General features: G+C 56.7%; 11 protein-coding genes across 11 annotated transcripts; 6 read left to right on the plus strand and 5 right to left on the minus strand.

Annotated features, from left to right (window-relative positions):
• Nucleotides 1–797: 797 nt before the first annotated feature.
• On the plus strand, nt 798–3,595 carry SODALDRAFT_267717 (hypothetical protein; the record flags this gene model as incomplete). The annotated part of the gene is made up of 3 exons (XM_028607567.1): nt 798–1,202; nt 1,324–1,644; nt 1,763–3,595. 3 exons carry the CDS (start codon nt 798–800, stop codon nt 3,593–3,595), a joined length of 2,559 nt encoding a protein of 852 aa, XP_028471422.1.
• Nucleotides 3,596–4,358: 763 nt separating this feature from the next.
• SODALDRAFT_327827 (succinate dehydrogenase cytochrome b small subunit) lies at nt 4,359–5,186 on the minus strand. The gene is made up of 3 exons (XM_028610529.1): nt 4,977–5,186; nt 4,860–4,877; nt 4,359–4,782 (listed from the first exon to the last, which is right to left on the minus strand). Exons 1-3 carry the CDS (start codon nt 5,155–5,157, stop codon nt 4,430–4,432), a joined length of 552 nt encoding a protein of 183 aa, XP_028471423.1. The 5' UTR covers nt 5,158–5,186; the 3' UTR covers nt 4,359–4,429.
• A 523-nt stretch (nt 5,187–5,709) lies between these two features.
• Nucleotides 5,710–7,874, plus strand: SODALDRAFT_342542 (tRNA synthetase class I; the record flags this gene model as incomplete). Its single annotated transcript, XM_028613091.1, has 4 exons — nt 5,710–5,741; nt 5,808–5,948; nt 6,041–6,481; nt 6,554–7,874. The coding sequence occupies 4 exons, from the start codon at nt 5,710–5,712 to the stop codon at nt 7,752–7,754; spliced, it is 1,815 nt and encodes a 604-aa protein (XP_028471424.1). The 3' UTR covers nt 7,755–7,874.
• Nucleotides 7,875–7,912: 38 nt separating this feature from the next.
• SODALDRAFT_43455 (nitrogen permease regulator 2) lies at nt 7,913–9,754 on the minus strand. The gene is made up of 3 exons (XM_028615366.1): nt 9,602–9,754; nt 8,821–9,486; nt 7,913–8,757 (listed from the first exon to the last, which is right to left on the minus strand). Exons 1-3 carry the CDS (start codon nt 9,642–9,644, stop codon nt 8,003–8,005), a joined length of 1,464 nt encoding a protein of 487 aa, XP_028471425.1. The 5' UTR covers nt 9,645–9,754; the 3' UTR covers nt 7,913–8,002.
• Nucleotides 9,755–10,414: 660 nt separating this feature from the next.
• On the minus strand, nt 10,415–11,943 carry SODALDRAFT_320040 (hypothetical protein; the record flags this gene model as incomplete). The annotated part of the gene is made up of 2 exons (XM_028609498.1): nt 10,415–11,401; nt 11,497–11,943. The coding sequence occupies 2 exons, from the start codon at nt 11,941–11,943 to the stop codon at nt 10,415–10,417; spliced, it is 1,434 nt and encodes a 477-aa protein (XP_028471426.1).
• Nucleotides 11,944–13,158: 1,215 nt separating this feature from the next.
• SODALDRAFT_327831 (zeta-crystallin) lies at nt 13,159–14,859 on the plus strand. The gene is made up of 4 exons (XM_028610530.1): nt 13,159–13,591; nt 13,675–13,810; nt 13,901–14,212; nt 14,265–14,859. The coding sequence occupies exons 1-4, from the start codon at nt 13,559–13,561 to the stop codon at nt 14,795–14,797; spliced, it is 1,014 nt and encodes a 337-aa protein (XP_028471427.1). The 5' UTR covers nt 13,159–13,558; the 3' UTR covers nt 14,798–14,859.
• Nucleotides 14,607–18,464, minus strand: SODALDRAFT_348302 (ARM repeat-containing protein). The gene is made up of 2 exons (XM_028613356.1): nt 18,110–18,464; nt 14,607–18,029 (listed from the first exon to the last, which is right to left on the minus strand). Exons 1-2 carry the CDS (start codon nt 18,272–18,274, stop codon nt 15,075–15,077), a joined length of 3,120 nt encoding a protein of 1,039 aa, XP_028471428.1. The 5' UTR covers nt 18,275–18,464; the 3' UTR covers nt 14,607–15,074.
• Nucleotides 18,465–18,765: 301 nt separating this feature from the next.
• SODALDRAFT_342545 (hypothetical protein) lies at nt 18,766–20,270 on the plus strand (the record flags this gene model as incomplete). Its single annotated transcript, XM_028613092.1, has 2 exons — nt 18,766–20,212; nt 20,255–20,270. Exons 1-2 carry the CDS (start codon nt 18,903–18,905, stop codon nt 20,268–20,270), a joined length of 1,326 nt encoding a protein of 441 aa, XP_028471429.1. The 5' UTR covers nt 18,766–18,902.
• Nucleotides 20,271–20,945: 675 nt separating this feature from the next.
• SODALDRAFT_43529 (hypothetical protein) lies at nt 20,946–22,712 on the minus strand. The gene has a single exon (XM_028615367.1). The coding sequence runs from the start codon at nt 22,496–22,498 to the stop codon at nt 20,960–20,962; it is 1,539 nt and encodes a 512-aa protein (XP_028471430.1). The 5' UTR covers nt 22,499–22,712; the 3' UTR covers nt 20,946–20,959.
• A 363-nt stretch (nt 22,713–23,075) lies between these two features.
• Nucleotides 23,076–23,621, plus strand: SODALDRAFT_43547 (hypothetical protein). The gene has a single exon (XM_028615368.1). The coding sequence runs from the start codon at nt 23,202–23,204 to the stop codon at nt 23,577–23,579; it is 378 nt and encodes a 125-aa protein (XP_028471431.1). The 5' UTR covers nt 23,076–23,201; the 3' UTR covers nt 23,580–23,621.
• A 239-nt stretch (nt 23,622–23,860) lies between these two features.
• Nucleotides 23,861–24,453, plus strand: SODALDRAFT_327836 (hypothetical protein). Its single transcript, XM_028610531.1, has one exon. The coding sequence runs from the start codon at nt 24,104–24,106 to the stop codon at nt 24,341–24,343; it is 240 nt and encodes a 79-aa protein (XP_028471432.1). The 5' UTR covers nt 23,861–24,103; the 3' UTR covers nt 24,344–24,453.
• Nucleotides 24,454–25,104: the final 651 nt, after the last annotated feature.

Genomic DNA, 25,104 nt, shown 5'->3' on the forward strand with positions numbered 1-25,104 from the left:
CTTACTTACTCCCTACGAGGCAACGGCACATACTGCATCGCATTCGCTCTGGTGTTTGACCCTTGGCGGCGTCTGAAAAAGAGCGGAGTCCAATTTACAGCTCACCCTCCCACCACCCCGTTCGTTCATTCATGGTCGGCCGTCTTGGGATTTCCCCGGCTATGGTCGGTTATCCAAATCCATGGTCTCGTCCAACATCTACCTATTCCATATCCACGATGCTGTCCATCCATGGTCCGTCCATTCATCCCGTTTCCAAAGCTTCGCCCATGTGCTCGAGCCATTGGTCCACACTCTCGGGTCCACGTCCACCAAGAAGACAACCACAGCCTGGTCACCCCCCACGACGCCATACCATGCCGAATGCAGTTTACGGCGGGGTATCGCCAAACCATGTGGTGGGGTAGCTTCTCCTGCAAGGACCAAGGGCCCATCCATCCTTACGAAGCACATCCCTCCATCGAATCGAGAGCTTTCGCAGCCCTGTCCACTAACGACTCTACCTATACTGTAGGTACCTTATTACTGAACCGACTCTCGTCGTTGGCGGTGTGTATTGCACTCAGCCCCTGCAGCATCTTCTCCTGCAGGGAGCGAGATGCTGTACCGAATAATCATAATTATTTATCTCTCGACACTTCCCACGTTCCATAGTAACCCCCCCTCTTGACCCCCCCTCCGTCTCTCGTTTTCCCTCATTCCGATCCCCTCTCAACTGGCCTCAACAGCCCCAAGTGCATTGATTTTTGCCTCAACGCATCCCTTTCGTGCTCAACCCATTGCAATGCGAGAGTACCATGGCTTCTCTTGGTGGTAACATGTCACCACTCGATCTCGGAACGAAAACCATCTTTGCCGGCATAGCCTTCGCTGCCATTGGTGGCGTCTGCTTTTCCAGACTCTTTCCTCAATCCTCCAGCAAGTCTGATGAAAGCGAAGGGAGCCCGGGGCTTCTCAAGGCTTTCCTGCTGTTTTTCTATTCCTGTTTCATCAAGCCACACGGAGGCGACAAGAAGGGCACCCAACAGGATGCTCTTGAGAGCTTCTACAAGAAGCAAGCCGGGGCCTATGATGCCACCAGGAAAGTTCTCCTCCAGGGCCGCGAGGATATGCTCGCGCTTTCTGCAGCTCAGCTGAAGGCGAAGGCCCAAGCCCGGCGGGAAGCTGGCGCCCGTGAGAACACCAGACGACTTTGGGTGGATGTATGTTTCCTCGTCCCTTCCTGTCCCACCCCTGCTTTTCGTCGTTGCCATTGGAGGGGAAGGGGAAAAAAAAGAAGAAGAAAAAAGGATCTAGACATGTTAACCAGTTCAATACCTCTAGGTTGGTGGAGGCACGGGATGGAACATCGAGGCCATGTCGGCCCATGTTAACGTGCCCGACTTCTTCTCCAGCGTCTACCTCGTCGATTTCTCCCCCTCTCTCTGCGAGGTGGCGCGAAAGCGTTTCCAGAGATTGGGCTGGACCAACGTCAAGGTCATCTGCGAAGATGCGAGGAAGTTCCGTCTGGAGGACCACGAAAATGATCTCCCTGGCGGCAATATCACTCCACTCCAGACTCCGGCCCTGAGTTACTTCTCCCAGAAACGCCCCGAGCACGGTGTTGCCGACCTTGTCACCATGTCGTACAGCTTGTCCATGATGGTGAGTGCATTGGATCTTGGGAGGAGGGAACGGAGATAAAAACCTCAACCAACCCCGCTTGCTTTCCCCCCCGCCCCAGACGGACCCTGCCAGCTAACCGTGTCCGTTTTGTGGGCAGCCGGATTTCCACTCCGTCATCGACTCCTTGTCTTCCCTTCTCTCGCCGGACGGTGTCTTGGGCGTTGTCGACTTCTACGTCCAGTCCCAGACTGACTTCGCCTTCCGCAATTTCACCGCTGGTCTCGCCAACCGTCACGTCAACTGGTTCTCCCGGACGTTCTGGCGCGCCTGGTTTGACATTGACCGCGTTGGCCTCGAGGCCGCTCGGAGAGACTATCTCGAATACAAATTCGGCACTATCCTCGGCGTCAACGCCCGCAACCGCACGCTCGGTCGAATCCCTTACTACATCTGGATCGGCTGCCATAAGAAACCCTTCTCCGCGTCGGCCCTCCCCCACGAGATCATCGAAAAGATCGATGCCCTCGCCACCGAATCGCCTCTCCTTTACCCCGTGAACCAGCGTGACGCCCTCACCCGAGCCATTGAAAACTCGGCTCCCGAGATGCGCTCCAAAGCATTCATGACTGCCATCCAGAATCTCAATGCGAATCTGCCCTTGCCGTCGTTCTTCTACCAAAATCACCACTGGCGCATTTACTACGACGACCAGCTGCAGAAGCACAGGCAGTTCAACGACGAGTACATCTACGCCTTTACGTGGGAGGACTCTCGCGTTGATGAGCGACTCCTGAAACTCGGCCCCGACGATGTTGTGCTCGCCATCACCAGCGCCGGTGACAACATCCTGTCATACGCCATGCAGAGCCCTGCGCGGATCCACGCCGTAGACCTGAATCCTTCCCAGAACCATCTCCTCGAGCTCAAGGTTGCCTCGTACTGCGCCCTCCCCTACGAGGACTTTTGGAGGCTTTTCGGCGACGGCAAGCATCCGGACTTCCGTTCTCTACTCGTTTCCAAACTGTCCCCGCACCTGTCATCGCGCGCCTTCCAGTACTGGCTCCAGAACGTCCACGTCTTCGCCAACACGGGCGGCTACGGCCTGTACGACACGGGTGGCTCCCGTCACGCCATCCGCGTCTTCCGCTGGCTCACGCGCATCTTCGGCATCGTGGCCGCTACGCAGGAATTCCTTTCCACCCGCACGCTCAACGAGCAACGCGAGGTTTGGCGTTCCAGAATTCGGCCCGCCCTCCTCTCCCAGCTTCTGTGCAATGTCGTCGTCTCGCAGGAGTCCTTCCTCTGGTCCGCCCTCGGCGTCCCCAAGAACCAGCTCGCCATGATCGAGGCCGACCACGCCCAGTCCGCGGCCGTCAAGGGGCCGAAACCTACAGCGAAGAACACCCGCTCCCACGCCATTTTGCGGTACATGATCGACACGCTGGACCCCGTCGCCGAGCAGACGCACGTCGCGACCGACAACCCTTACTACCACGTCTGCATGACTGCAAACTTCACCCCGCGCTGCCACCCGGACTACCTCTCCAAGGCGGCCCACGCCCGCCTCTCCCGGCCCGGCGCCCTCGACGGCCTGCGCATCCACACCGACGAGCTCAACGAGGTCATCTCCCGCATCACACCAGGCACCCTCACCGTCGCCGTCATCATGGATAGCATGGACTGGTTCGACCCGGCGCCCCCCGCCGCGGCGGCGGCGGCGCAGATCTGCAAGCTCAACCGTGCCCTCCGCGAGGGGGGCCGCGTCCTCCTCCGGTCCTCCGCCCTCCGCCCCTGGTACGTCGCCGAGTTTGAGGCCCGCGGGTTCACGGGTAAGCGGGTCGGGGCTCGCGAGAACGGCGCTTGCATCGACCGCGTCAACATGTATGCGTCGTGCTGGATCCTGACCAAGACGGAGAACTTGCCCCCTCCGACTCCGACTCCGGAGCTGGACCAGCCTGGCTTGGGCGCTGTGACCAGCTTCTCCTTGTGAACGATCGAATAGCGGAAGCTCGTTTTCATTTGCAGTGATGGGTCGGGTTAGCTGCCAAGATGGGAAGTGGCCAAGAAAAGAAAGAAAAAAAGAAAAGAAAAGAACAGCGGGTGTGGTGACCCAATCCTAGATTGCCCCTTGAGGGCCTGAGAAAATAATACGGAAAGATGAGACCAATAGAGGCTTCGTTTGGTGTTGTAAGGAGATATTAACTTGTATATGTCCCGATCCTGAATTGTTGTCAGTGTAAGTTGAAACTTGTGACATTGTTGATAATCATGTGCTTAATTAAGTAAAAGACCACCTGATCCTTAAAATCCCCCCCGGTATCTTCGTACGTCTTCAGAATCACAAGGTCGCGGATGGTTAAGGAAATCCCATCCTGCTAGCACGATAACCTGTGTCTGCGTGTACGGCTCGAGCCCTGACCCCCGGTCCTCTTAGACTGGGATGCGGTCGCCTTGAACTGGACGACCCGTAACCCCCCCAAGCACGTCAGGTTTCGTAAGATGGAGCGTCGCATGAGCGAAGAGCGAGCTGGAGGGCAAGGTGAAAATCCGCAGTGTCGTTGGATCAAACCATCTCTGTCAGTAGGAAAGAAAAGAAAAAATGAACATGACGAGCCGTCGAAGTGTGTCACAACAAGAATAACAACAACAACAGCAACAAAAAAATATCGACTTCCATTGGTCCTATGCTGGTAAGTGTACACGGCCTTCTTTCAAGCGAAGCTCGCCAGCCGAACAGATCTTTCCGCACCGCACCGCACCGCTCGTTTTCCCTTCCCATCCCATTCTGTTTCTGCCAATTGTTTTTTTTTTCTTTTTCCGTCTTCTATGCGGTCCACACCCTCCTGATGGCCTCGGTGACACCGACATCGTTGGTCTCGAATTCGTACAGACCCAGGCCGACGAGGGCGGTGGCCAGGTTCAAGCCCCACGTGGAGATCTTCCGGGCGGTGGGGAAGCGCTTGGCGGGGACGTAGTCGACGATGATGGTCTGGAAGCCGAGGTGCGAGTGCACCAGGATGGCGGCGCACAGGACGGCGTCGAGGGTGGGGTTGAGGGAGCCGGCGGCGAAGGGGGTCAGGGTGAGGGGCACCAGGCTGCCGGCGAGGAGGCGCTCGAAGGTCCAGTGGTAGGAGCCGTGGGACGGGCTCGGGTCGGGGATGGGGACGGGGTCGTTGACTGGTAGTAGCCTGCTGCGTTAGAAAAGATCGAGAGGGGAGGGGAGGGTTTAATTCGGGGGTCGTTGTGTTTCGTACCTCCTCCTTGGATGACCTCTGCGATACTGTTAGCTCTCCAGTTCATTTCAAGCGAGACGACGAGACGGCCGTCGGCTCAGGTGAAAGAGCACATGGAGCGGAGGATGGAAAACGTACGGGGCGGCGGGGGAAGAATATCTCTCTTGCTTGTGGTATGGAATGCTGATGCCCTGATGGCGTTGCTCATCACCTCCTTCTGAATGGCGGGCCGAAAGGCAGAGCGGATGGCAGGGGTCTTGACCATGCGCGCCGCCATGGCAGTCGGGCGCAGCACAGCTGGTCGCATAATCGAGGCCATGATTGCGCAATTGACGTCCTGGCTTGTGGTCGGGGGGGTTGAGGCTCGTTTTTCTGGGACGGATGTGAATGATGCAAATGATTCGGCTGCCGGAGTTGGGAAAGCACGAGGAACACGAACGGCGGATTTGCCGAGGATCTGAATTACGACTTGTGTGATTGGCTGGATCGTTCCGATACGGGGGGTTCTCTCATGAGGTCGATTTTTCCACGTGACTAGGCGCCTGACTTACTTTCCGTCCCGCCGGCTCATATCCGACGTACCTACCCCCAGGACAAGGTAACGCGACGCCATGTCGATAAGATAAGCATCAGGGTCCATTGGGCTCAACATGGATTTTTTGGAGCTTCGACTTCTCCGAGTTGACAGGCGCATCTGACGAACTGCTGGCGAATTTCCCTACCAGAGTCAAACTATTGACTATTTCTTTTTCTTTTCATTTCGTGCTGTTTCTACTAATATGACTTGATTCAATAACAGGTCCAGCTGGATTGCTAATCTTCATACCAGGACCCCGATTTCCCTTCCCACCTTCCTACCCCCCCTACCACCATGTCGCAAGCTTTACAATCCAAGGGTCCGGCGTTACAACGCGGCATCTGGCGCGCATGTTGCCATTCTCAACTTACCTCGTCAGGCAATACGTCGAGATGGATTCATCTAAAGACATTGAAGAAACGCGAAGATGCCGCGAAACAATGGGATGAGCGAGCCGAAGCCATCTTGAGAGGGGAGGCGAGAAACCTCTGGGACATATTCGAAGAGCGTGGCTTCATCAAAGACGTTGCAGGGTTCGTGGTGCCTTTATTCGTTTTGTTGTTGTTGGTGATTATGTGTCCTCTCCCTGCTGACTTCTGACTTGCTTTTTCCTTCCTTCCACCAGACGTCCCGAGTCGATCAAAGAGCTCATGAGAACCAAGCGAATCGGCGCATACGTTGGCGTCGACCCCACGGCGCCGTCCCTCCATCTTGGGCATCTCCTCCCCATGATGCCGGTCTTCTGGATGTACTTGCACGGTTACCGAGCCGTGACCTTGATCGGCGGCGCCACGGCTAGGATAGGCGATCCCACCGGACGGCTGCAGTCGCGAGAGACCATGTCGAACAGCGAGATCGCCACCAACATCACGAGGATACACTACCAAATGAAAAAGCTGTGGACCAATGTCGAAGCGGAGAAGCACAAGTACGGTTACCAGAGGACCTGGGACATGTCGCGGCACCTTGTCAACAACAACACATGGTGGCAGAGCCTGTCATTATACGACGTTATGAAGAGGCTAGGCCGCTATGTGAGGATGGGCCCGATGCTGTCGCGTGACACGTAGGTCTTTGCGCCCCCAACCGTGTATGACAAATCTTGGTCCTAACTCGCTTTTTCATTTTCTTTCATAAGTGTCAAGAACAAGATGGAAAAGGGCGACGGCATGTCCGTGGCCGAGTTCATGTACCCCCTCATGCAGGGCTGGGACTGGTGGCATATGTACTCCAAACTCGGCGTCCAAATGCAGGTCGGCGGGTCGGATCAGTACGGGAATATCGTCACGGGCATCGAGTCCATCAAGACCATCCGCGCGTCTGAGACGGCAGAGCATCTGAAAATCGCCGAGACCTGGAAAGACGACCCCATCGGCTTCACCGTGCCGCTCCTCACAGACGGCGCGGGCACCAAGTTCGGCAAGACCGCCGGCAATGCCATTTGGCTGGACCCGACCATGACCAGCGCCTTCAGCCTGTACGGCTATCTCGTGCGGAGGCCCGACGACGAGGTCGAGCAGCTCCTCAAGTACTTCACCTTCATGCCCGTTCCGGACATCACCAAGTTGATGGAGGAGCACGGCCAAGACCCGCCCAAGCGAGTCGCGCAGCACAAGCTCGCTTTCGAGGTCCTGGCCCTCGTCCACGGCGCCGAGGTGGCCACCCGCGAGCAGCACCAGCATCGCCTGATGTACAGCAAGGGCGGGGCCGCCGCGGTACCCGTACCCACAGGCGACCCGTCGGAATACCAGGCCGCCGACGGCCGACCCGTGACGCCCAACAACGCGCCCCGCATGGACATGCAGCTGCCGCGCTCCGTGCTGTCCATGAGCCCGGCCAAGATCCTCCACGCCACGGGGCTGGCCGCCAGCACGAGCGAAGGGCACCGCATCCTGGCCCAGTCCGGCGCCTACGTGGCCGCCCGGCCGGGCGACAGCATGCGGGAGCTGATCCCGGGCAACCTGGACTGGACGCCGATGAAGCTCTGGCAGCCGCAGGCGGTGCAGACGTTCCTCATCGACGGCCGCGTGCTGATCCTGCGCAAGGGCAAGCACAACGTGCGCATCATCGAAATGGTCAGCGATGAGGAGTGGAAGGCCTCCGGGAAGACGTACCCGGGCGAGCCCGGCACGGGCAAGACCCGCCAGGCCATGGCGGTGCTGCGGGAGCTCGCCGAGGCGGAGGGCAAGACGCTTTCGCAGAAGGAGCTCTACCGGCTCGCGCAGGAGAAGCTGGCCGCGGAGGAGGAGACGACGGTGGTGAACAACCCGGACATTCGGTTCCCGAACAAGCTGGAGAGGATGAAGGTGTTGGGCGAGTTGAAGCCAAAGGGGAAGTAGAGTAGCCCCCAGAGGCGGGAAGAGAGGACGACGACGCTGTACAACAAAGTAAAAAAATCCATGTACCATAGAAAATGTAGTAGACACAACTTAGCCACCCCCGTTGAACGCCTTGTACATTTGTTCATGGAGCGGTGCCCTGCTCAGAATAATAAGAGCATATCCTTGCCTTTTCCCAAGTGGTATGATTCATCCGTCGTATGTTGTATGTCGTATGCCCTCTCGTCACCAACCCCGTCACCCGCGGCCTACCGATAGAACACGGTCAAATCCCCGTTCGGCAGAGGGAGATGCTTCAACCTCTCCATAATCTCAGCATCAGACAAGTTCTGCTCGGTGATGATCTGATCGAAAGAATGACATCCATCCGTGTACTTCTGCAACGGATCCCCCCCGGCGGGCCTCGCCTGGCCCGTGGCCAGGGCAGCGAGATACTGCTTGCTAACGACGTACTTGTGCACGCGGTAAAGACACCCCTTGATGACGCCAAACTGGACCAGCCTGCGCACATCGACGAAGCGGAGGACGTCGAAGCCGTCCTCTTGGTGGCCGCGGATCCACTCCATGACGCTCTTGCCGACGCAGAAGGAGGTCATGAGGCGGACGAGGCGGAAGCGGGGCACCTTGACGGGCCCGCAGGAGACGTAGGCGGCGCACTCGTCCTGCATGCCGTCGGCGTCGGCGACGAAGTCGTGGATGCCGTGGGCGCGGGGCGCGTAGCAGGAGCCGAAGAAGAAGAGGTCCAGCAGCAGGATGACGTCGTAGCGGAGCAGGTGGCGGAGGGCGAGGGTGGCGAGGTCGAGCGACACGTCGGCCTGGAAGGCGATGCGGCGCACGTCCGACACGCCGTCGATGTGGGCGATGACTTTTTGGAGCGTCAGGTCCCAGGTCGGGTCGACGAGGGAGGCGAGCTTTGTTTTGGCGACGGGGACGTGCCAGCCTTTGACGAGGGGGGGCGGGGGGTGGTGGGGGAAGAGCTTCATGTTGATTGTGTTTGCGTCGTCTGGAGAGAGTCAGAGAAGAAGAGAAAAGGCGGAGGGGGAGGGGGAGGGGGAAAAGAACGCACCGACAGGAATCATGCACTCCCCGTAGTTATTCAGGTCCTCCCTCACAATCTCCAGCAAGCTCTCTATCGGCCTCCTCTCACCACCCACCTTTTTAACCCCTCCCACAATGGCCTTCTCCTCCCCTGCACAAGTGCTGCTGCCAGCACCCGCACCAGCACCAGCGCCACCACCCCCAGCCCCAGCCCCACCGCGGTAGCAGCCGCCGAGCCCATAGCCGCGCCGGCTCCAGTCCTCCGTCTCCTGCTGGCTCAGATACTCGTCCTGCTTCTCCATCTCGGCAAAAGTAACGGCGAGCCGCCGCACCACGCGCTCGTACGAAGCCTGCTCGGCGTCGGCATCGAGCACGAGACCGAAATTGAAGATGAACTCGTTGCGCGGGTACTTGGCGTGCGTGATCAGGACGGGGAACCCCAGCACGGCGTAGCGGCCTTCCGGGTCCTGCACGGTGATGAAGCGGTTGCAGAAGGCCTTGCGCGGGATGATGTACTCCCGCAGCACGTCGAAGTCAATCAGCGGCGGCTTGGGGGCCGGTGCCGGTGCCGGTGCCGTCGTCGTCGCCCCGGTGGTGGTCGGGGCTGTGGGAGAGAGGGCTTGGTTGTTTGATGACGAGACGGAGGTGGGGGTTACGATGCAGTCCGGCGGAGACTGGGCGACTATCTTGGGGCCTGGGGGACGATTGTCAGTTCTCTTCTTTGTGTTCAGCATCTCCATAACGACGAGAAGGAGATGAAGACGAATCGAGGATTGACCATCATCCATCACATCATCCGGCCAACTTGCCTTGCTGTAGTAAGAACCGCGCGTAAAAGATTCCCTGGATCATGATAACTGCATATTTTAACCGTCTTGGAAGTGCTTTCACCGAATATTTCGACTGATACGTGTATGAATTATGAAGTCGGTAGATGAGTTGATGAAGAAGAATGGGATGAGGTGAAGTAAAGGGAAAGGAAAGGAAAGGGAAGGGAAAGGGCGAGGGGACTTGTATGGAATGGACGAGTTTCGGTGTGTGGGCGAACGACCAATCCGAACAATTCTGGTTGGCTCACCGACTCGGTGAAGTCGGTCACGCCCTATATTCGTATTCGTAAGGTAAGGAGGTACTCTTCAAACTCGGACACCATCCTTGACAGTACCACATGCGTCCCCGTAAGTAAGGTAGGTAGTAATAGTAGCAAAAGGCAGTTCCGCATATTCTCTTACTCTGTACACAGGTTCAAGAGCAAGTCGTCGATAGAAAGGAAAAAAAGTGTCAAGGTCGACTGTCCATCCCCATCGAGCATGCATCAGGCAGGGGTCATAATAGCTCATATCGATTCATGACCTACGTGCCTCTCGCGACATTCCTTACGGAAATCTTCATCCTTAGGTCGCCTGCCCTCAAGAAGGAGAACCAAGAAAGAAAGGAGACGGAGAAGGAGAAGGCGAAGAAGAAGAAGAAAAAAGTATGTACACATCCCTGGCTGCATAGACTTCTGTGCCACCTTCTGCTACCCTTCAGTCTGTTCTATTATGCGCCTCCTGGCATCAGAAAAGTGAAAAAAAAGCAAGACAAAAGTTTGGAGGCCAATTTCGTGTGTGGTCGTCATCTCTTTATGATCCACCGAGCAAATGCTCAACCGCGCCCTGGACACTGCCACCACTACGACGCAGGGCCGCCACGTTCCTGTCAAAGTCGTAAAACCCCATGTCGTTGAGCTGACGCAGCTGCTCCGCGTACCGCTCCTCGGGGGGCCGGTTGTCCGGCGGGGACGCGGGGCTGGCGGCACCGCCCAGCCCACCACCGAAACCGAAACCGCCGCCGCCGCCCCCGCCGCCGAGACCCCACAAGCCGATGGCCTGCTGCATCATCTCCGGCGTAATCTGCCCAAACGGATTCGCGGGCTGTCCCTGGCCCTGGTTTTGAGCCTGCGCGGTGTTGGGAGGAGGGGCAAAGAGGGCCGCGAAGGGGTTCGCGGGAGGCGGGCTCTGCGAGGTTGTGTTCGCGGCGGGGGTGCCCGTTGTTCCTGTTCCTGCTGTCGTTCCCGAGGAGCCCTGGGCGTCGTCGGCCCCAGGAGAGGCGCCGGGAGCGGCGGCGGCTGGAGCAGCACCGGCTCCCTGAGCTCCAAGCAACGCGTTGAGGCTGTTCAGCTGGGCCAGGATGGAGTTTATATCTCCTCCTCCTCCTCCTCCTCCGCCAGGGAAAGCAGGCATAGGCGGGAAAGCAAAGGGGTTTGGAGGCTGGTTATTATTACTGTTATTGTTGTTGTTGTCGGTATTGGTGTCGTTTCCGCTGGCGGCAGCGTCGGCGGGGGTGGTGTCAGTAGCACCGGGGGCGGGGAAAGGGGAGGCGCCCTGGCCGCCCATCATGTTGCGTTGCATGCGCATGACATTGCGCAGCATGTCGGGGTTGGTCATCATCTGGCGCATAAAGGGCGACTGGATGATTTCGCGGGCGTTGGGCATGTTGCGGAGCTGCGGGTTGCTCTGAATCATGTAGTCGATGAACTGGGGGTTGTCGAGGGCGGCGTTCATGGTCTGCATCATGGTGGGGTCGGAGAGCATCTGGGCCATCTGGTCATCCGAGGGAGGAGCGCCCATCTATGGTAATGGTTGAGCTGAGGTTAGCATAGGAAGAAGGAAAGAATGAAATAAAAGAAGAAAATAGAACAAGGAAAACAAAAAGGTAAACCTACTCCACCGTCGGCGCCAAACATCTCCCGGCTGGGCAGGTTGATGTGACCGGCGTAGCGAGCGCCGGTTAGACCGGCAAGAGGATTGTTGGCGACGCCGGCAGCCATATTCGTAGGGATGGCAGACGGGGTCGAGGAGCGGGCTGGGCCGGCGGAGGAGGAGGCCGACTGCGGGGTGGGGTTGGAAGCGGCCGACTTGACCATGTGGATGGTGTTGTTGGGCTTGATCTTGTACGATTCGAGCGTGTCGTCGTTCTTCATGACGCGGCCCGAGTAGATAAGGCGCTGGCGCTCGACGGGGACGTTCTCCAAGTCTTCACCGGCGAGTCTGTTCTTCAGCTCAAGGACAGTTGCCGCCTCGGACATGGTCAACGTATGGACTTTGTCGCCTCCCGTCTTCACCTTGAAGGTGATCTGGGCCTCGCCGGCGCCCTCAGCATTGTCCGCCATGATCCCCAGTTGAAGAGATGACGTTGCAGAGATTGAGAATGCTGGTGGTTCTGCTAGTTTCAATTGTGTCCGGCGAAAGCAAGGTAATGTACGGTATTTTGGCACCGGTGGACAGATGCTGGTGTGACGATGTAGGTGTGACGCTGGCGGCAGCGGTGGTTGGTGGGTGACGGGTGGGAGGTGGGAGGTAGTGGGTTGTGGGTGGTGGGTGGTGAGAGGTCGGAGGTCGGAGGTCAGCGGTAATAATACCTAAGGTACCTTAGGCAAGTACTCCGTAAGTGGGACCCGTGGGAGGTCGTTGGTGTGGGCGAATTATTAGCGTCGAGCTACCTAGCGACTTTTAACCCAGGTTATCGATATACTAGGAAGAGAACCTGGTGCCGGGAAGTTCGTGAGTGCCTGCCACTAGATATTTGTTGAGATTGAGAGATTAAGAGCCTGTACCGCAGCATTTACAAAAGAAGGAGAAAGACGTACGCGGAATGATGCAAAGTCCGAGAGTGAAAGCGGAGGGGTCCGCTGTGCAGGTATCAGTGATAACAAGTACATGATGACATAAGAAAAGTATATGTTTTCGAAGTACCTAGGTAAGGTAAGATAGACTTCCGCACCGTTATCCGTGGACCCTGGAATTGGCGGTGCTTAGGTACCTGAACTAGGTATCGCCAAGTTGCCTCTTTCCTTTTGTTTCCAAGTGCTTCTCCGTCATTGATTTCGCTCACCCTTCCCCATTTGGATAGGTAATGCCGTATGTAATCCTTCTATCCACTCAAGCTTAATGCCACGCCTAAGGTAAATCATCATATGTGACGAGCAGTGATAAAAGTCGGCAGTCTGTTCATTGCAGACATCACTGTCCAGTCGGTATTTGGTCGCCTGAGAAAGTCCTGGTCATTAGGATTAAAAAAGAAGAAAAAAAAAGAAAAGAAAAAAAAGGCGGGAAACCCGAAAACGGAAACGGAAACGAAAACGAAAAGCAAATCAAGAAGAGTATAAAGAAACCCAGACAAGGGAAAAAGGGAAGAGAAAGAACGACGAACGCCTCTAGTCATCTCACCACCATTTTTCAACTGAAATTCTCTTAATAAGAACAGTAGAACTTCACAACCACTTCATTCAACACAAAGTGACTGGGAAGATTGAGATTTAATATGTCTCTCCGCCCTCCAGACGCCGGCTAAGCGGTCGGTGCCAATGCCGACCTCTGGGTTCGGAGTCGGCCCTCATTCGCTCTTTGCCCGGTCTCACTTTTTGGATTAGTGATATGCGGGGAAGACCCGGTGCCTCGGCTGCAAGCTAAGGGGTTAAGGTGTCCTGTCCCTATGTCACTGACCTACGAGACCGGCCGGGGAAGATACAGCACCTGAACACTTCCCCTGTGCTTCTCCTACTCCTATACAAATTCCATACCGCCTACGTACCTTTACCTTATAACGTACCTTATAATACGAACTGCATCAGACATCATATTCGTACTCTATCAAATTCTTCACTTCCCCGTAGACATTCTTTACTTGGTGACTCTCGCAACACATCGCATCGACTTAAAAAGGCGGTGTCTTCCCTTCCACTCTTCACATATCCACCTCCTACTACCTACCCAGAGTCTCACACCATGAAAGCCATCCAACTCAAGCAATATGTCAAGGTGAGAGAAGTCATCGAGCTTCACATACAAAGACAGCTCATATCTGCCATTCCACACTGACACATCTCCCCCCTATCTCTCAGTCTCCCAAGGAGCTCAGGATCTCGGATATACCTGATCCGACCCCGAAACCCGACGAGTACCTCATCCAAGTCCATGCCGCAGCAACCAATTTCTTCGATATACTCCAGATCCAAGGAAAATATCAGAACCAACCTCGTAAGTTTGCAGATGCATGTACCCTTCCGTCTTCTCTCCCAAAACAAAACGGCTCCTCCTCTGACCATGAGACTGACCTATTCCCACCAGCCTTTCCCTGGGTGGCCGGCGCCGAGTTCGCCGGTATCGTCCTCAAGACCCCCTCCTCCTCCGCCTCTCCCAAATTCCCCGTAGGCTCGCGCGTCTTCGGCGCAACCCAGGGTGCTTTCGCCACCAAATGCCTCGCGAAAGAGGTGTCTCTCCTCCCCATCCCCGACGGCTGGTCTTTCCAAGAAGGAGCCGGCCTTTTCGTCACCGCCCCTACCAGCTACGGAGCTCTCGTCCTTCGTGCCGGCATTCAGCCCGGTGACTATGTCCTCGTCCACGCCGCAGCTGGCGGTGTTGGCCTGGCCGCCGTTCAAGGTACTTACTAAACAACCCTTTTCCCACACATGCACTTACCAACCCCCTCCAGTCGCCAAAGCCTTCGGCGCAACCGTCATAGCAACCGCCTCCACCCCCCGCAAGCGCGAGATCGCCCTCTCCTACGGCGCCTCCCACGCCCTCGACCCCGCCTCCCCGACCTGGCCGCAGGACGTCCGCGCCCTGACCCCCGGCAAGCGCGGCGTCGACATCGTCTACGACCCCGTCGGCGCCGTCGACGCCTCCACCAAGTGCACCGCCTGGAACGGCCGCATCCTCGTCGTCGGCTTCGCCGCCGGCACCATCGAGAAGGTCGCCATGAACAAGGTCCTCCTCAAGAACATCGCCCTCGTCGGCATCCACTGGGGCCAGTACGCCGTGCACGAGCCCGACGCCGTCGTCGCCGTCTGGGAGGGCATCATGAAGCTGGTGAAGGAGGGAAAGCTGCGCGGGACCGAGTTCACGGACCGCTCCTTTGCTGGGCTGGAGTCCGTCCCTGATGCGCTCGTCGCCCTTGGCAGTAGGGCTACCTGGGGGAAGGTCGTTGTCCGCGTCCCGCAGGATGATGGCAAGAGCAGGCTCTGAGGGGGGTCGGGCCCATGTTATTCCATGTAGATATCTAATATATATCCCCGGAAAGTTGGAATGAATGACTGTGCATGTTTCCACTCCCCTTAACCACAAGGAGGAAATGGAGTGCTGCGCGCCGCCCCCTCCCGCAACGCTGACACCCAGCTACTTGGACATTTCGTGCCTCTGTATTAAAGAGCTATCTGTAAGAATGGGGGTATGTATGGCTCGCTAGCTTCATCACGTCGTGTCTGTCCATCTGGGGGAGTAGAGTGGCCCCCCCCCCCGCTGCTCACGAAACCCCAACGTATCGGGAAAACCTCTGCACAACATCCTTGTCGACATTGACCAGCCAGTCCTCCTGGAACTTCTGCTCTCCTCCCGCCCGCTGCACGAGATCCTGCAACCTCTCCCGCACGAAACGTTTCGCAACAATGCGGTGAACCGGGTCGTTCTCAGCCAGCTCCCGCTCGCGCAGGCTACGAGGCGTGTCGTACTCGGAAGGTCCCAAAGCCTCCCAAATCAGGCAGTCCTCGCCATCCACCACACCCCCCTGGAGTTCCGCCACCGTGTCCGCCCAGAGCGCGAGGTAGTCCTGCAGTTTGCCGAGCACAAGGTCCTGCACCGGATGCGGCAGCTCGGCCAGCCGCGTGAGCCCGAGGAGCGTCAGTTTCCTGTGTTCCGCGAGGTCCCAGGACTCCATGTACGCGAACCACTCGCCCGCCAGCCACGGCCAGACCTGCTGGTCCAGGGACCCAAACGACGCGAGCACGTTGACGAAGAGCGTGGGGTCGGCCAGCGCGAGGCGCGCCAGGATGGCGAAATAGTCGCCCTCGGTGACCACGTTGATTTGGGGGACTTTCCTGTTGGGACCGGTCGTCTGACGGGCCTCCCATGCGTCGTGTAGTCGCTCCAGGATCTTGTTAAAAAAGCCGGTTTCGAGCATGTCCTGGACGACAACGGAAACCCCGTCGGTCCCGCCAAGCTGTTCGGCGGCACGGATGATGTATTCGATGCACCGTGTGGCCGTTTTGGCCTGCTCTCTGCTCTTCGCCTCCATGGCACCCGAGAGAGCAGCGAGGAATGGGCGCCTGAGATGGTCTCCGAGAACCGATTGGGGTGCCATGAGAATGTAGCCTTCGACCGTCTCGATTGCCGGGCCAGCTATTTCCGGCGAATATTCGAGTACGGGGAGGACGAGTGGGGCGATCTCGATGATCTCGGCCGAGACGGGCGGCCGGCTCTGCATGAGGACCGAGTTCCAGAGTTCCAGGACCTCTTCGATGAGGGTAAGGTGCAATTCGGACGAAGGCTGTGCCGTTTCCCTGATCAGCGGGACCATCATGGAGTGATAGCGCTGCGAGTCGCTGCCCATCGCGTTGACTAAAGCCGTGAAGATGCCAACTATCGCCGTCTTGATCATGAACTCCTGCGCACCGGTCGTCTCGAACACCTGAACAGTTGCCGACATGACAAAGTCGCCGAAACGTGCCGCATGAGACTCAAGCCTGGTTACCGCGATACGGATAGTTTCCAGGACAGCAAGTCTCGTCTCGTCGTTTCCCAGGTCACTGATAAGCTTGGCGAGCTCCTGAAGGATGGACTGGGCGTGCGGCGCAAAAGCCTCGGCGTTGAAGTCGAGGTCATCCAGCACCATCTGGAGGTTCCGCGCCGAGGTGATGAGGACTACCACGTCGTTGTCGGGGTCTTCCGAGTTCAAGAAATGGCGGAACATTCCGTATATGATGGATCGGCTCTCGAGAGTCACCTCCTGAAGTGGCCATTGTCCAATCAGTATGGCAATTCGCCTCCGGAGCACCTTGGCTAATGGGCCCGTCTGTTGAGCGTCGGGCACCAGATTCTCGGCCAGGAAGGCGTTGAAGTCAACTTTTTGGACCAGATGCATAGCAGCTAGCCCCATAGCCGTGTATAGGGCATCTTTGGAGCTAAAGTCGCCCTGACCACCCTTCGCATTGTCAACGTAGGTCAAGAGACTGGGAATCAGTATGTCCTTCTTGTGGTTGAGGAGCGTGAGGAAGACCTTCTCCGCTGCCGGGCGAACCTCCCACTCCCACGCCGAGCCCTCGAACCTCTCGTGGTGTTCCCAGTCCTCTGGATCTTCCTCCCAAGCCTCGAGGTCGCATTTGCGGAAAACGAAGAGGCGGCTGAGAATGGTGTTGGCCATTCGTACCGTGAAATCGAACGTGAATAGTTCCGTCTTGATAAACTCCACCGCCTCGCCCTCTTCTTTCCTCGCTTCGGCACCACGATAGGCGAAGGTATGTTTCGGGAGGTATGCCAGTTCCAGGCATGACTTGATCAGAATCAAAGCTCGCGTGGCTAGCTTTTCCAGCAAAGGACCCTCGGCTTTGGCCTTGGAGCCGCCCGCGTTGCCTCCGGAGTATCTCACGCCTTCGGACTTGTCGAATACTTCAGCCAGCTTTTCCACCAGATCCCAGTACGCGTGTACTAGCGGGACGGAACTCGGTAGGGCGGCAAAAGCGGCCGGCTGCGACCGCGCCATGGAGATGTGCAGCTTGGTGAATTGCATAAGGTGCTTGCCCACGGCCTCCCGATACGGAGCTGGAACGGACGAGTCCTGGCTGACGAAAGCGAGGAAGTGGCCAAACTGGGTCTGGGACAGCGCCCAGAACTGCTGCACCGTCTTGTCCTTGTGGGGAGCCTCATAGCCCGAGATCAGAAGTCGGCGTAGGGTCTTGAGAGCAGAGAGGCTGTTGAGTAAGGCCATGTCAGCCTCGTCCTGGCTGACCTGGCCCCCGGACAAGTAATTCACCCAGACGGGTGTCTTTTCGGCGTAGATTTCCCCAAGAACGTACGCCATCTCCGGGGTTATGGACTGCAGAGCCGTCTGGGAGCTCTTGAGTCGGGCTGTGCTCATCTCCTTGACAACCTGAAGGATAATCTGTAGTGTGCCGTACAGCTGATGAGGCTGGTCGGTGGTGGACCGCAGGAGACGGATGAGGCTAGGGAGAGCGTCGGGCCACTGTCGAGGGTAATCGATCCTAATGATTCTCGCGGTCGCAAGGGCACTCTGTAGGGCTAAGCTTTTCTCTCGCTCAGCGAGTGTTCCCTGGATTAATCTCTGGCGAATGATGTCCTTCTCGCCCGGGGTAAGACCGCCCTTCGCCACGTTGGCAAGACGCCAGTGTTTGTCGATGCCATTCTTCAGTTGGATGACGGCCAGAAAACGAATATCGGTGGGGATAGACTGATCTAGAAAGACAGACTGTTTGGCGGTTACACATTTTCAGCATCATTGTCCAAGCCTGGACGTAGTACAGAGTACAAGGACGGGATTCTTTTTACCTGAAGAGACGAGTAGAAGCCGTTTTGGTCCTCCCATGACGCTAGCTGACGGCCGGCTGCTTGTCTCTTTGCGAAGTCGTTTGAAGTTGCTGCTTCTAGGGCACGGCACAGCTCCTGCACGCTCAGCGGATTGGCATCCCCCGGGACCTCGACAGCGAAGCTCATTGTGACTGTAAATGCGTGTGGAGATTCTCGAGGCGCACAAGAGGTTTTGTGACAAAGAAGAATGATTCTCGAACGTTAAATGTGAGTGAGAAGTATATACGGCGGTATTAGACAGTTAGAGCTGAGAAGAGGAATATGTGATGCCTTTCTGGCACCCTTTTCGTGCAGGCGCTTGAGGGCTTGAGGGGATGGTCCGTTGAAGCTCTGGTGCAGTTGGAAGTTACCTTGCGAAGGTCAGTGGTTTATCTTATCTTATCTGGGTGGTCATCACGGTGGGCTTTTTTTGGCGGGGTACGAATGAGTAAGGTACTTAGGTACTTGATGAATAAGGTATAAACTACACAGGGCGGAGTAGATAATATCTACAGGGTGGGTCCCCTTTCTTTTCTCCAACGGCCAACGTATGATTAGGTAAGCCACAAGCTTCTCAGAGGGCCCGGCGTCGGCTCGCATCAAAAAACGAACCTCGGCTCTTCACCTGCAATTGCCTCCCATCACATCACCCACCACCCGACGACACCAAAAGGTTCAGAAATGGGTAGTTTCTCAATCATGTAAAAGCTGAAGCCGTTCATACAGCTTCATTGTAGCTGAGGCAAACCACACTCGACCAGCAAATGCTCCCCAGATGACCTCTAATTTTGCGCAAGCGCAACAGCGCCTCGCCGCGCGTCGACAAGCCCGCGAAGCCGAAGCCCAAGCCCAAGCTGCGGCCCGCGCAGCTGCCCTCCGCTCCCAGTCTTCCGCCCGCGCCCGTGTCGCCCGATTACCTTTCCCCTTCTCCCGCCTCGATGCCGCCTGGGACACCCTCTCCTCCCGCGAGGGCACGCGTCCCGCTTTCCGCGTAGGCCAGGTCGACGCCGAGCTCCTCGACGACGAGCTCACCGAGCTGCTGCGCCGCCAGGTCGGCGAGGCGCTCAAGTACTTCGGCGGCGGCCACATCCAGGACGACTGGTCCGCCGAGATCCTGCTCGCCCTGCGCGCCGTCTTGTTCAAGTTGACCGTTTGGGACCACGACGCGACCTACGGCGCCGCGTTACAGAACCTCAAGTACACCGACGCGCGACACGCCGGGCCCGTGCTGGCGCCGCCCTCGCGCTGGCAAAAGTCGCTCTACGGGCTGTTCACCGTCTTTGGGAAGTATGCCTGGACCAGGTGGGAGGGGTGGCTCCTGGATCACAACGACGGATACGAGGAGCCGAGCCCGAGGATACAGCGGCTGTCGCGCATAACGGAAAAAGCATCGACCCTTCATTCGGCGGGGGCGCTGGTGTCGTTCCTCGTCTTTCTCCTACAGGGCCGGTACAGGACGGTCCTGGACCGGGTGCTGAGGATGCGTCTCGCCCCGCCGACCAGCCAGGTTAGCAGGGAGGTCTCGTTCGAGTATCTCAACCGGCAGCTCGTGTGGCACGCGTTCACCGAATTCCTTCTCTTCATTCTGCCGCTCGTCGGCGTCCACCGGTGGAAAAGGTGGCTTTCGCGGACATGGCGGAAGACCAAGGAGCTGATCAAGGCGAGCGGATCGGGCGACGGTGAACGGGGCGCACAGGGAGAATACGCTTTCCTGCCCGAGCGGACGTGTGCCATTTGTTACCAGGACCAGAACGCGGCGGCATCGACCGAGGACGAGATCATGGCCGCCGCGGCTTCGAGCGGCGTCGTTGGCTCGGCGCAGACAGACATCACGAACCCCTATGAGACGATAGCCTGTGGATGTGTGTACTGTTTTGTGTGCATCGCGACGAGGCTGGAGAGAAAGGAAGGAGAAGGTTGGACGTGCTTGAGGTGCGGCGAGCTCGTCAAGGAGTGTAAGCCGTGGAATGGAGACGTGCTAGAGCCCGTCAAGAAGTCACCAACAGGCAAGGTGGTGGCCTTCTCGGATGAATTCACCCAGGATGATACTGTGGTTGTCAGGGAGTCTGAAGGCGACGGAGCCTCGTCTTCTAGTGACGTGGCGTCGGAGACATATGAGGAAGCAAGGGAACAAGACCTCTAGAGGTTCTGTGTGGAGCCATGTACAACACCTCGATATTTCATTCATTCGTGTCTGAATCATGTTGGCATTACCAGGGACTTGGATGAAAGAATAGAGTCTCAAAGAACACACGCACACACGAATCCATCACGAGAATCAAACTAGGAAGCAGTTAACGAGTACACTGTGGCTGGCTGGGATAGCAAGATTATATTTATTCATTCGATCCATACACTGTCAGAGCCATGGGGACTTCCTCTTCTCCTCACAACAGCTCCCACCCCATTGAGCCGGTGTCTCGGAGCCTTTGCAATGGTGTTATTCATATTACACTACCCCGAAACCACCTCTCGCTGTGGTAACAATGAAGAGTTCAATTTCAATCAATAGGAGATATAGTCAACTTTTATGGAACAACTTGAAATGTCCAATGCATCATCTTGGCATAAATACGTTAAGAGGCTCAAATTCTCAGGCCACGGGAAACAGAATCAAGGGGGCGAATGCGGAGGGGAAAAAAAGAAGAGAACAGAAAAGAAAAAGGCCAAGTCCGCATATAACGCCGTCGCCATGCTCTACAGTTGTGCCCATGAGGAAGAAGAAGAGAAGAAAGAAAAAGAAGAGGGTCCGCCGAGAGGGCCTTTATACAAAACAGAAAGCAGCGCCATATATCCCTTGCTAGGACGGGCTCGACGCGGAATATTCGTGCATCAATCAACGTATGGCGAGCCGTATATATTCTGGGAGCTACCCGGGCTCAGCGGGATAGCCCCCGTCCGATGGTCCCAGTCATGATAGGTCTCTCGATGATGGGGGCTGAAATGGTCCTCGGCGTACCACTGCTGTCGCGCTGGTGACGGCCCCGGCGGGTAGTCGTTCTCTACCGGTGGAGACAGGAGCGGTGCAGGAGCTCTCTTCTCGCCCAGGAAGGCAGTCCCTTGGGAGCGTTCTTGGTCTTCAGCCAAGACTGGAGACGCTGACCTGCTGCATCGACTCAGCGGGATGTGCTCGCGGCGGTCGGAGACCCAGCCGTCCCATCGACCTCGGGTGGATCCGCCGCTGTTTGGGAAGTCCTGCAACCGGGGACGATGGTTGTGGTGATGGTGATGATGGAGATGATGGTGGTAATGGTGGTTGTGATGACGAGAATGGGAGTGACGGTCGGCGGGACAGAGATGGTCGTGTCGATGATAGGGGGTGAGATGATAATCATAGTCGTCGGGTAGAATGACGGGTCTAGTCGCTGAATTCGAGTGCCAGTCGATGATGGCTTCTGCCGCATCACCACCACCATCCTCCGGCTTCTCCTTGAAGTGGTCGAGGTCGGCTTCCATGTCCCGCAAGTGGAGAGTGTCCGGGCCGGCCCATTCGTCGATGAGCTCGGCGATGCGCCTGAAGCCAGGGGTATGGCCGCCGTTGTGACGAGCCTTGAATCCGCAGCAAATGAACAGGTAACTGTGTATGAGCTCATGAAGGAAGGTGGAGATAAGGAGCCGACGGTTGTACATTTTATCGTTGAGGATAGGATCAGATAAGACGATGAGGGTCTCGAACCCCCCGAGGAGCCGGGATCGACGGAGAGCCGTGGTGCCGATGATGTGGTGCTGATATTGGGTGCTCGAGGCGTGAGACCAGTCCCAGGCGACGCGACGGGAGAGACGGTTGTGGAAGAAGATTTCGTTGGCGGCCGAGAAGATACTCTCCAAAGCCGCATTGTCGATGGAAAACTCGGCCTCGCGGGATCTCGGCCGAATGAGACTTCTGAGGATTCTCTCGTGCTGAGAATCCTTGCCCCTTCGACGGGCGACGGCCAGACGTTGCTCTACATGCCACGCCGCCTCGGCATCTTCCAGTAAATGAGCGTCATCATGAGAGGAGGTTGCATAGATGGCTGTGTCGGATGAAATGGACAGGCCTGATGCCGTTCGCTCCATGGAACTAGCCGACATATCCGCGCTGGGGGCCCCCGCTGGGGAGGGCGACCGTCTTTCTCGGATGATCAAAAAGGGCGGATATTGAACAGAGGCCGGTTGCTCCGGAGGGGAGTGAGACGGCGGAATATCGGCTTCAGAGTAGATGTCCGTCGTCCTAAATCGCTTGAACGACGGCAAATAGTCCTCAGGTTGGTCCGAGCCGTCGGAAAGGCTAACACGCCGTTTACCTCCCATCAGATATGGGCAGGGGCCGCGGCCATCGCCTGCTGCAAGCGGCAATGGGCATGGCTCCCCGCCGATAAACTGGAAGGCCATTGAACATGCTCGGGGTGGGCAGCAGAATAGAGGGGCCAGGGCCAGAATTTCGAGTAAGAAAGAGAGGGAAAGGAAAGAAAAGGAAAGGGGAAAAAAAGAAGAAAAAACGAAGGGAGGACTCCGAGGAAACGGCTAGTAATTACGGAGTAAGGACACGGTGAGATGAAATATACGAAGTTGGTGAGCCCGGGGCGGAATAGGGTCAGTGTGTGGAATGAGCTGGACGCCGAGACTCTGGGCAGAGGACAAAGGGAGGCGAAGGCGAGTTGCTGCAAGTTGTAAGTACGATGTAATAAGTACGAAGTACGGAGTACGAATACCCCGTACCAGCAGCAAAATGCAGCAAATGCCAGGCAAATTGGTGGAGAGAGAGACATGGCAGCACCGGGGTCCAAGTATCCAACCAACGGCAGTACATGCCGCATTTGGGGGATGCGAAAATCGAAAATAGGTACGTACATGTAAGGATGCGGTCGATTCACTGACCTGTGCCGCCGAACCTAGGAGGATTAGCAAGCAGTGCGAGGAGAGCATACATAAGAATTTGCGATTTCCGCCTCACTCCCCAACTGGCGCCCAACTCACTCAAATTACTCCCTAACCCATTGACTCCCCACTTTGCTTCGTACCTCGTAGCAGCCGCATCGCATGGCTTCGTGAACAAAGTTTTCAAAAGGGAACGAGTTGGAGAGCCGACAGTTAGATGCCTTTCTGTAGTCATCTCCGTTACCGGCGGGCATCGAGTTCTCAGTGCCTGTGCTGTGTCTCTCTCTGTGTGTCTACCTCGACCCTTCTTCCTATTCATCTGGCTGCATCGTCAAGCCCTCAGAAGAAAACGAGTCAAGCAACGTTGTTGCACAGGGAGCGGTGTGCATTTATTATGAGGTCAACCCAGTCACGAGTCGTTCGTACTAGCATTGCGGGTTGGCTGGTTCGGGGGAGAGGAGGTGGTGCGGCTGTCCACTGCAGATGGGGATTCCCGCCTATCCCGTCTGGGTCGTCTCGCGCTCCCCGCTCCACCATTCTGGGTCGTTGTGGTTGCGGTTGCGGTTGCATGCAGCACTATTGGTGTAGCTTTTAGCAACCTCCTCTCTATCCTCTGTGCGAAGAAAGCGTATGGCGTCGATCCGGGAATAGTATAGCCTAACGATCAAGACGTGGCGCTTCAACATTGACGATGCTTCGCTTCGGGTCGTACGAAGTAGCGACTTCTCGTAGAATACCTCGGCCCCGCTACGCATCGTGTCCCTATTCCAACATAGGTATGGGTTGATTCTTGGTAGGCACCAAGAGGAGAGGAAAATCTTCGGATAATCACCCTTTTTTTTTTTTTTTTTTTACTGTTCATGCGAGAAAGAAAGCCGGGAAACTGTCCACATGAACGATAATCGTCTACCACGACGTGGACTTGCCTTGCAGGACATGGGGATATTCCAGGACGTCTCCGCCCAAGGATCAAGCGCGTCCCACTCGACGAACGTCTGGCATCAATCAAGACAGGGAAACGGGGAAGCGGCAGGGGTATGACAGATCTCGAACAGGGGGCGCGATTGGTGATAGAGATTATTGCGACTGCCGGAACGTTGTTTGACTGGTTGCCTCACAATGCACGCCCACCAAAAGCTGACTGCAAGTCCTTGCGTTGCGACTCTTTGGCTGCGTTCGTTCGTTCTCATCTCTTGTTTCCAACCATTTGCTGGCCACGACAACTCACAAGACCTAGATACACAGAAGGCGTCCCCGCTGTCGATCTGCATGAAGCGAAGAGTTGCATTCAATGCATTCGTTGGCCTGCGAGTTCGAAGTGCAGGGTCATTTGATGCGGCATGTGGTGGTCCAGTGTAATCCGTACTAAATAAACTCCGGCTTGTCCCCTGGAGTATGGCTGCTGAGTGTACATGACGGGGCCTACAGTCGAGGAAATGCACCCTGCAAGGCAATACAACGCAACACAGCGCAACGCAATGCAGCGGGCAGCGATGCTCGCCCTTGCATCGGGGATACTGGCTGGCGAAGCGATGCACGTCGCCTCGTCTTCGCTCCGGGAACATGAACTGCATCATCAGTATCTTTGCCTCTGTTCGCTAGGGTACATTTCAACTGCCTTGCTGGCCAACTACCGGCTGGCTTGCACGAGGCCGAAGCGGAGCCCCTCTCTCGAAATAAGGCGGCTGTCTCGTCGTCTCATGGATTTCCTGTCCGACAATCAATGGGTATGGCTTGACGTAGTCCGTAAACTGCTCTGTCTTTTCAGCTCTCCTGACAGTTATCTGTCAGATCGATCAGTGAAGACTTGTGCTTTGCGGCCAATAAGTGTGTCCCTATAAGAGAAGGAAGGATATGCGCGGCCAGCGAAGCAAAAGGGCGCGTCTGTCCTTTTAAGACCGGTGAGAAGTTTTTGCAATGCTCCACACGGGCTCACACAGGGGCGGGCATACGAAGGAAGGTACCTAAGGTACACGATTGGAGACCCGCTGACTCATCCTCGTGTCGTCTCTTGGGCCTCATTCAACGTCGAGTCGTCAAAACAACTTCAAAAAACCCCCTTTCCTTCCACAAGGTCACTTTTTTAGACCGTCTATTGCGGCTCACTCTTCGCTTTTCAA

Source organism: Sodiomyces alkalinus (assembly GCF_003711515.1).
Source record: "Sodiomyces alkalinus F11 unplaced genomic scaffold SODALscaffold_1, whole genome shotgun sequence".
Classification (NCBI taxonomy): Eukaryota; Fungi; Ascomycota; class Sordariomycetes; order Glomerellales; family Plectosphaerellaceae; genus Sodiomyces; species Sodiomyces alkalinus.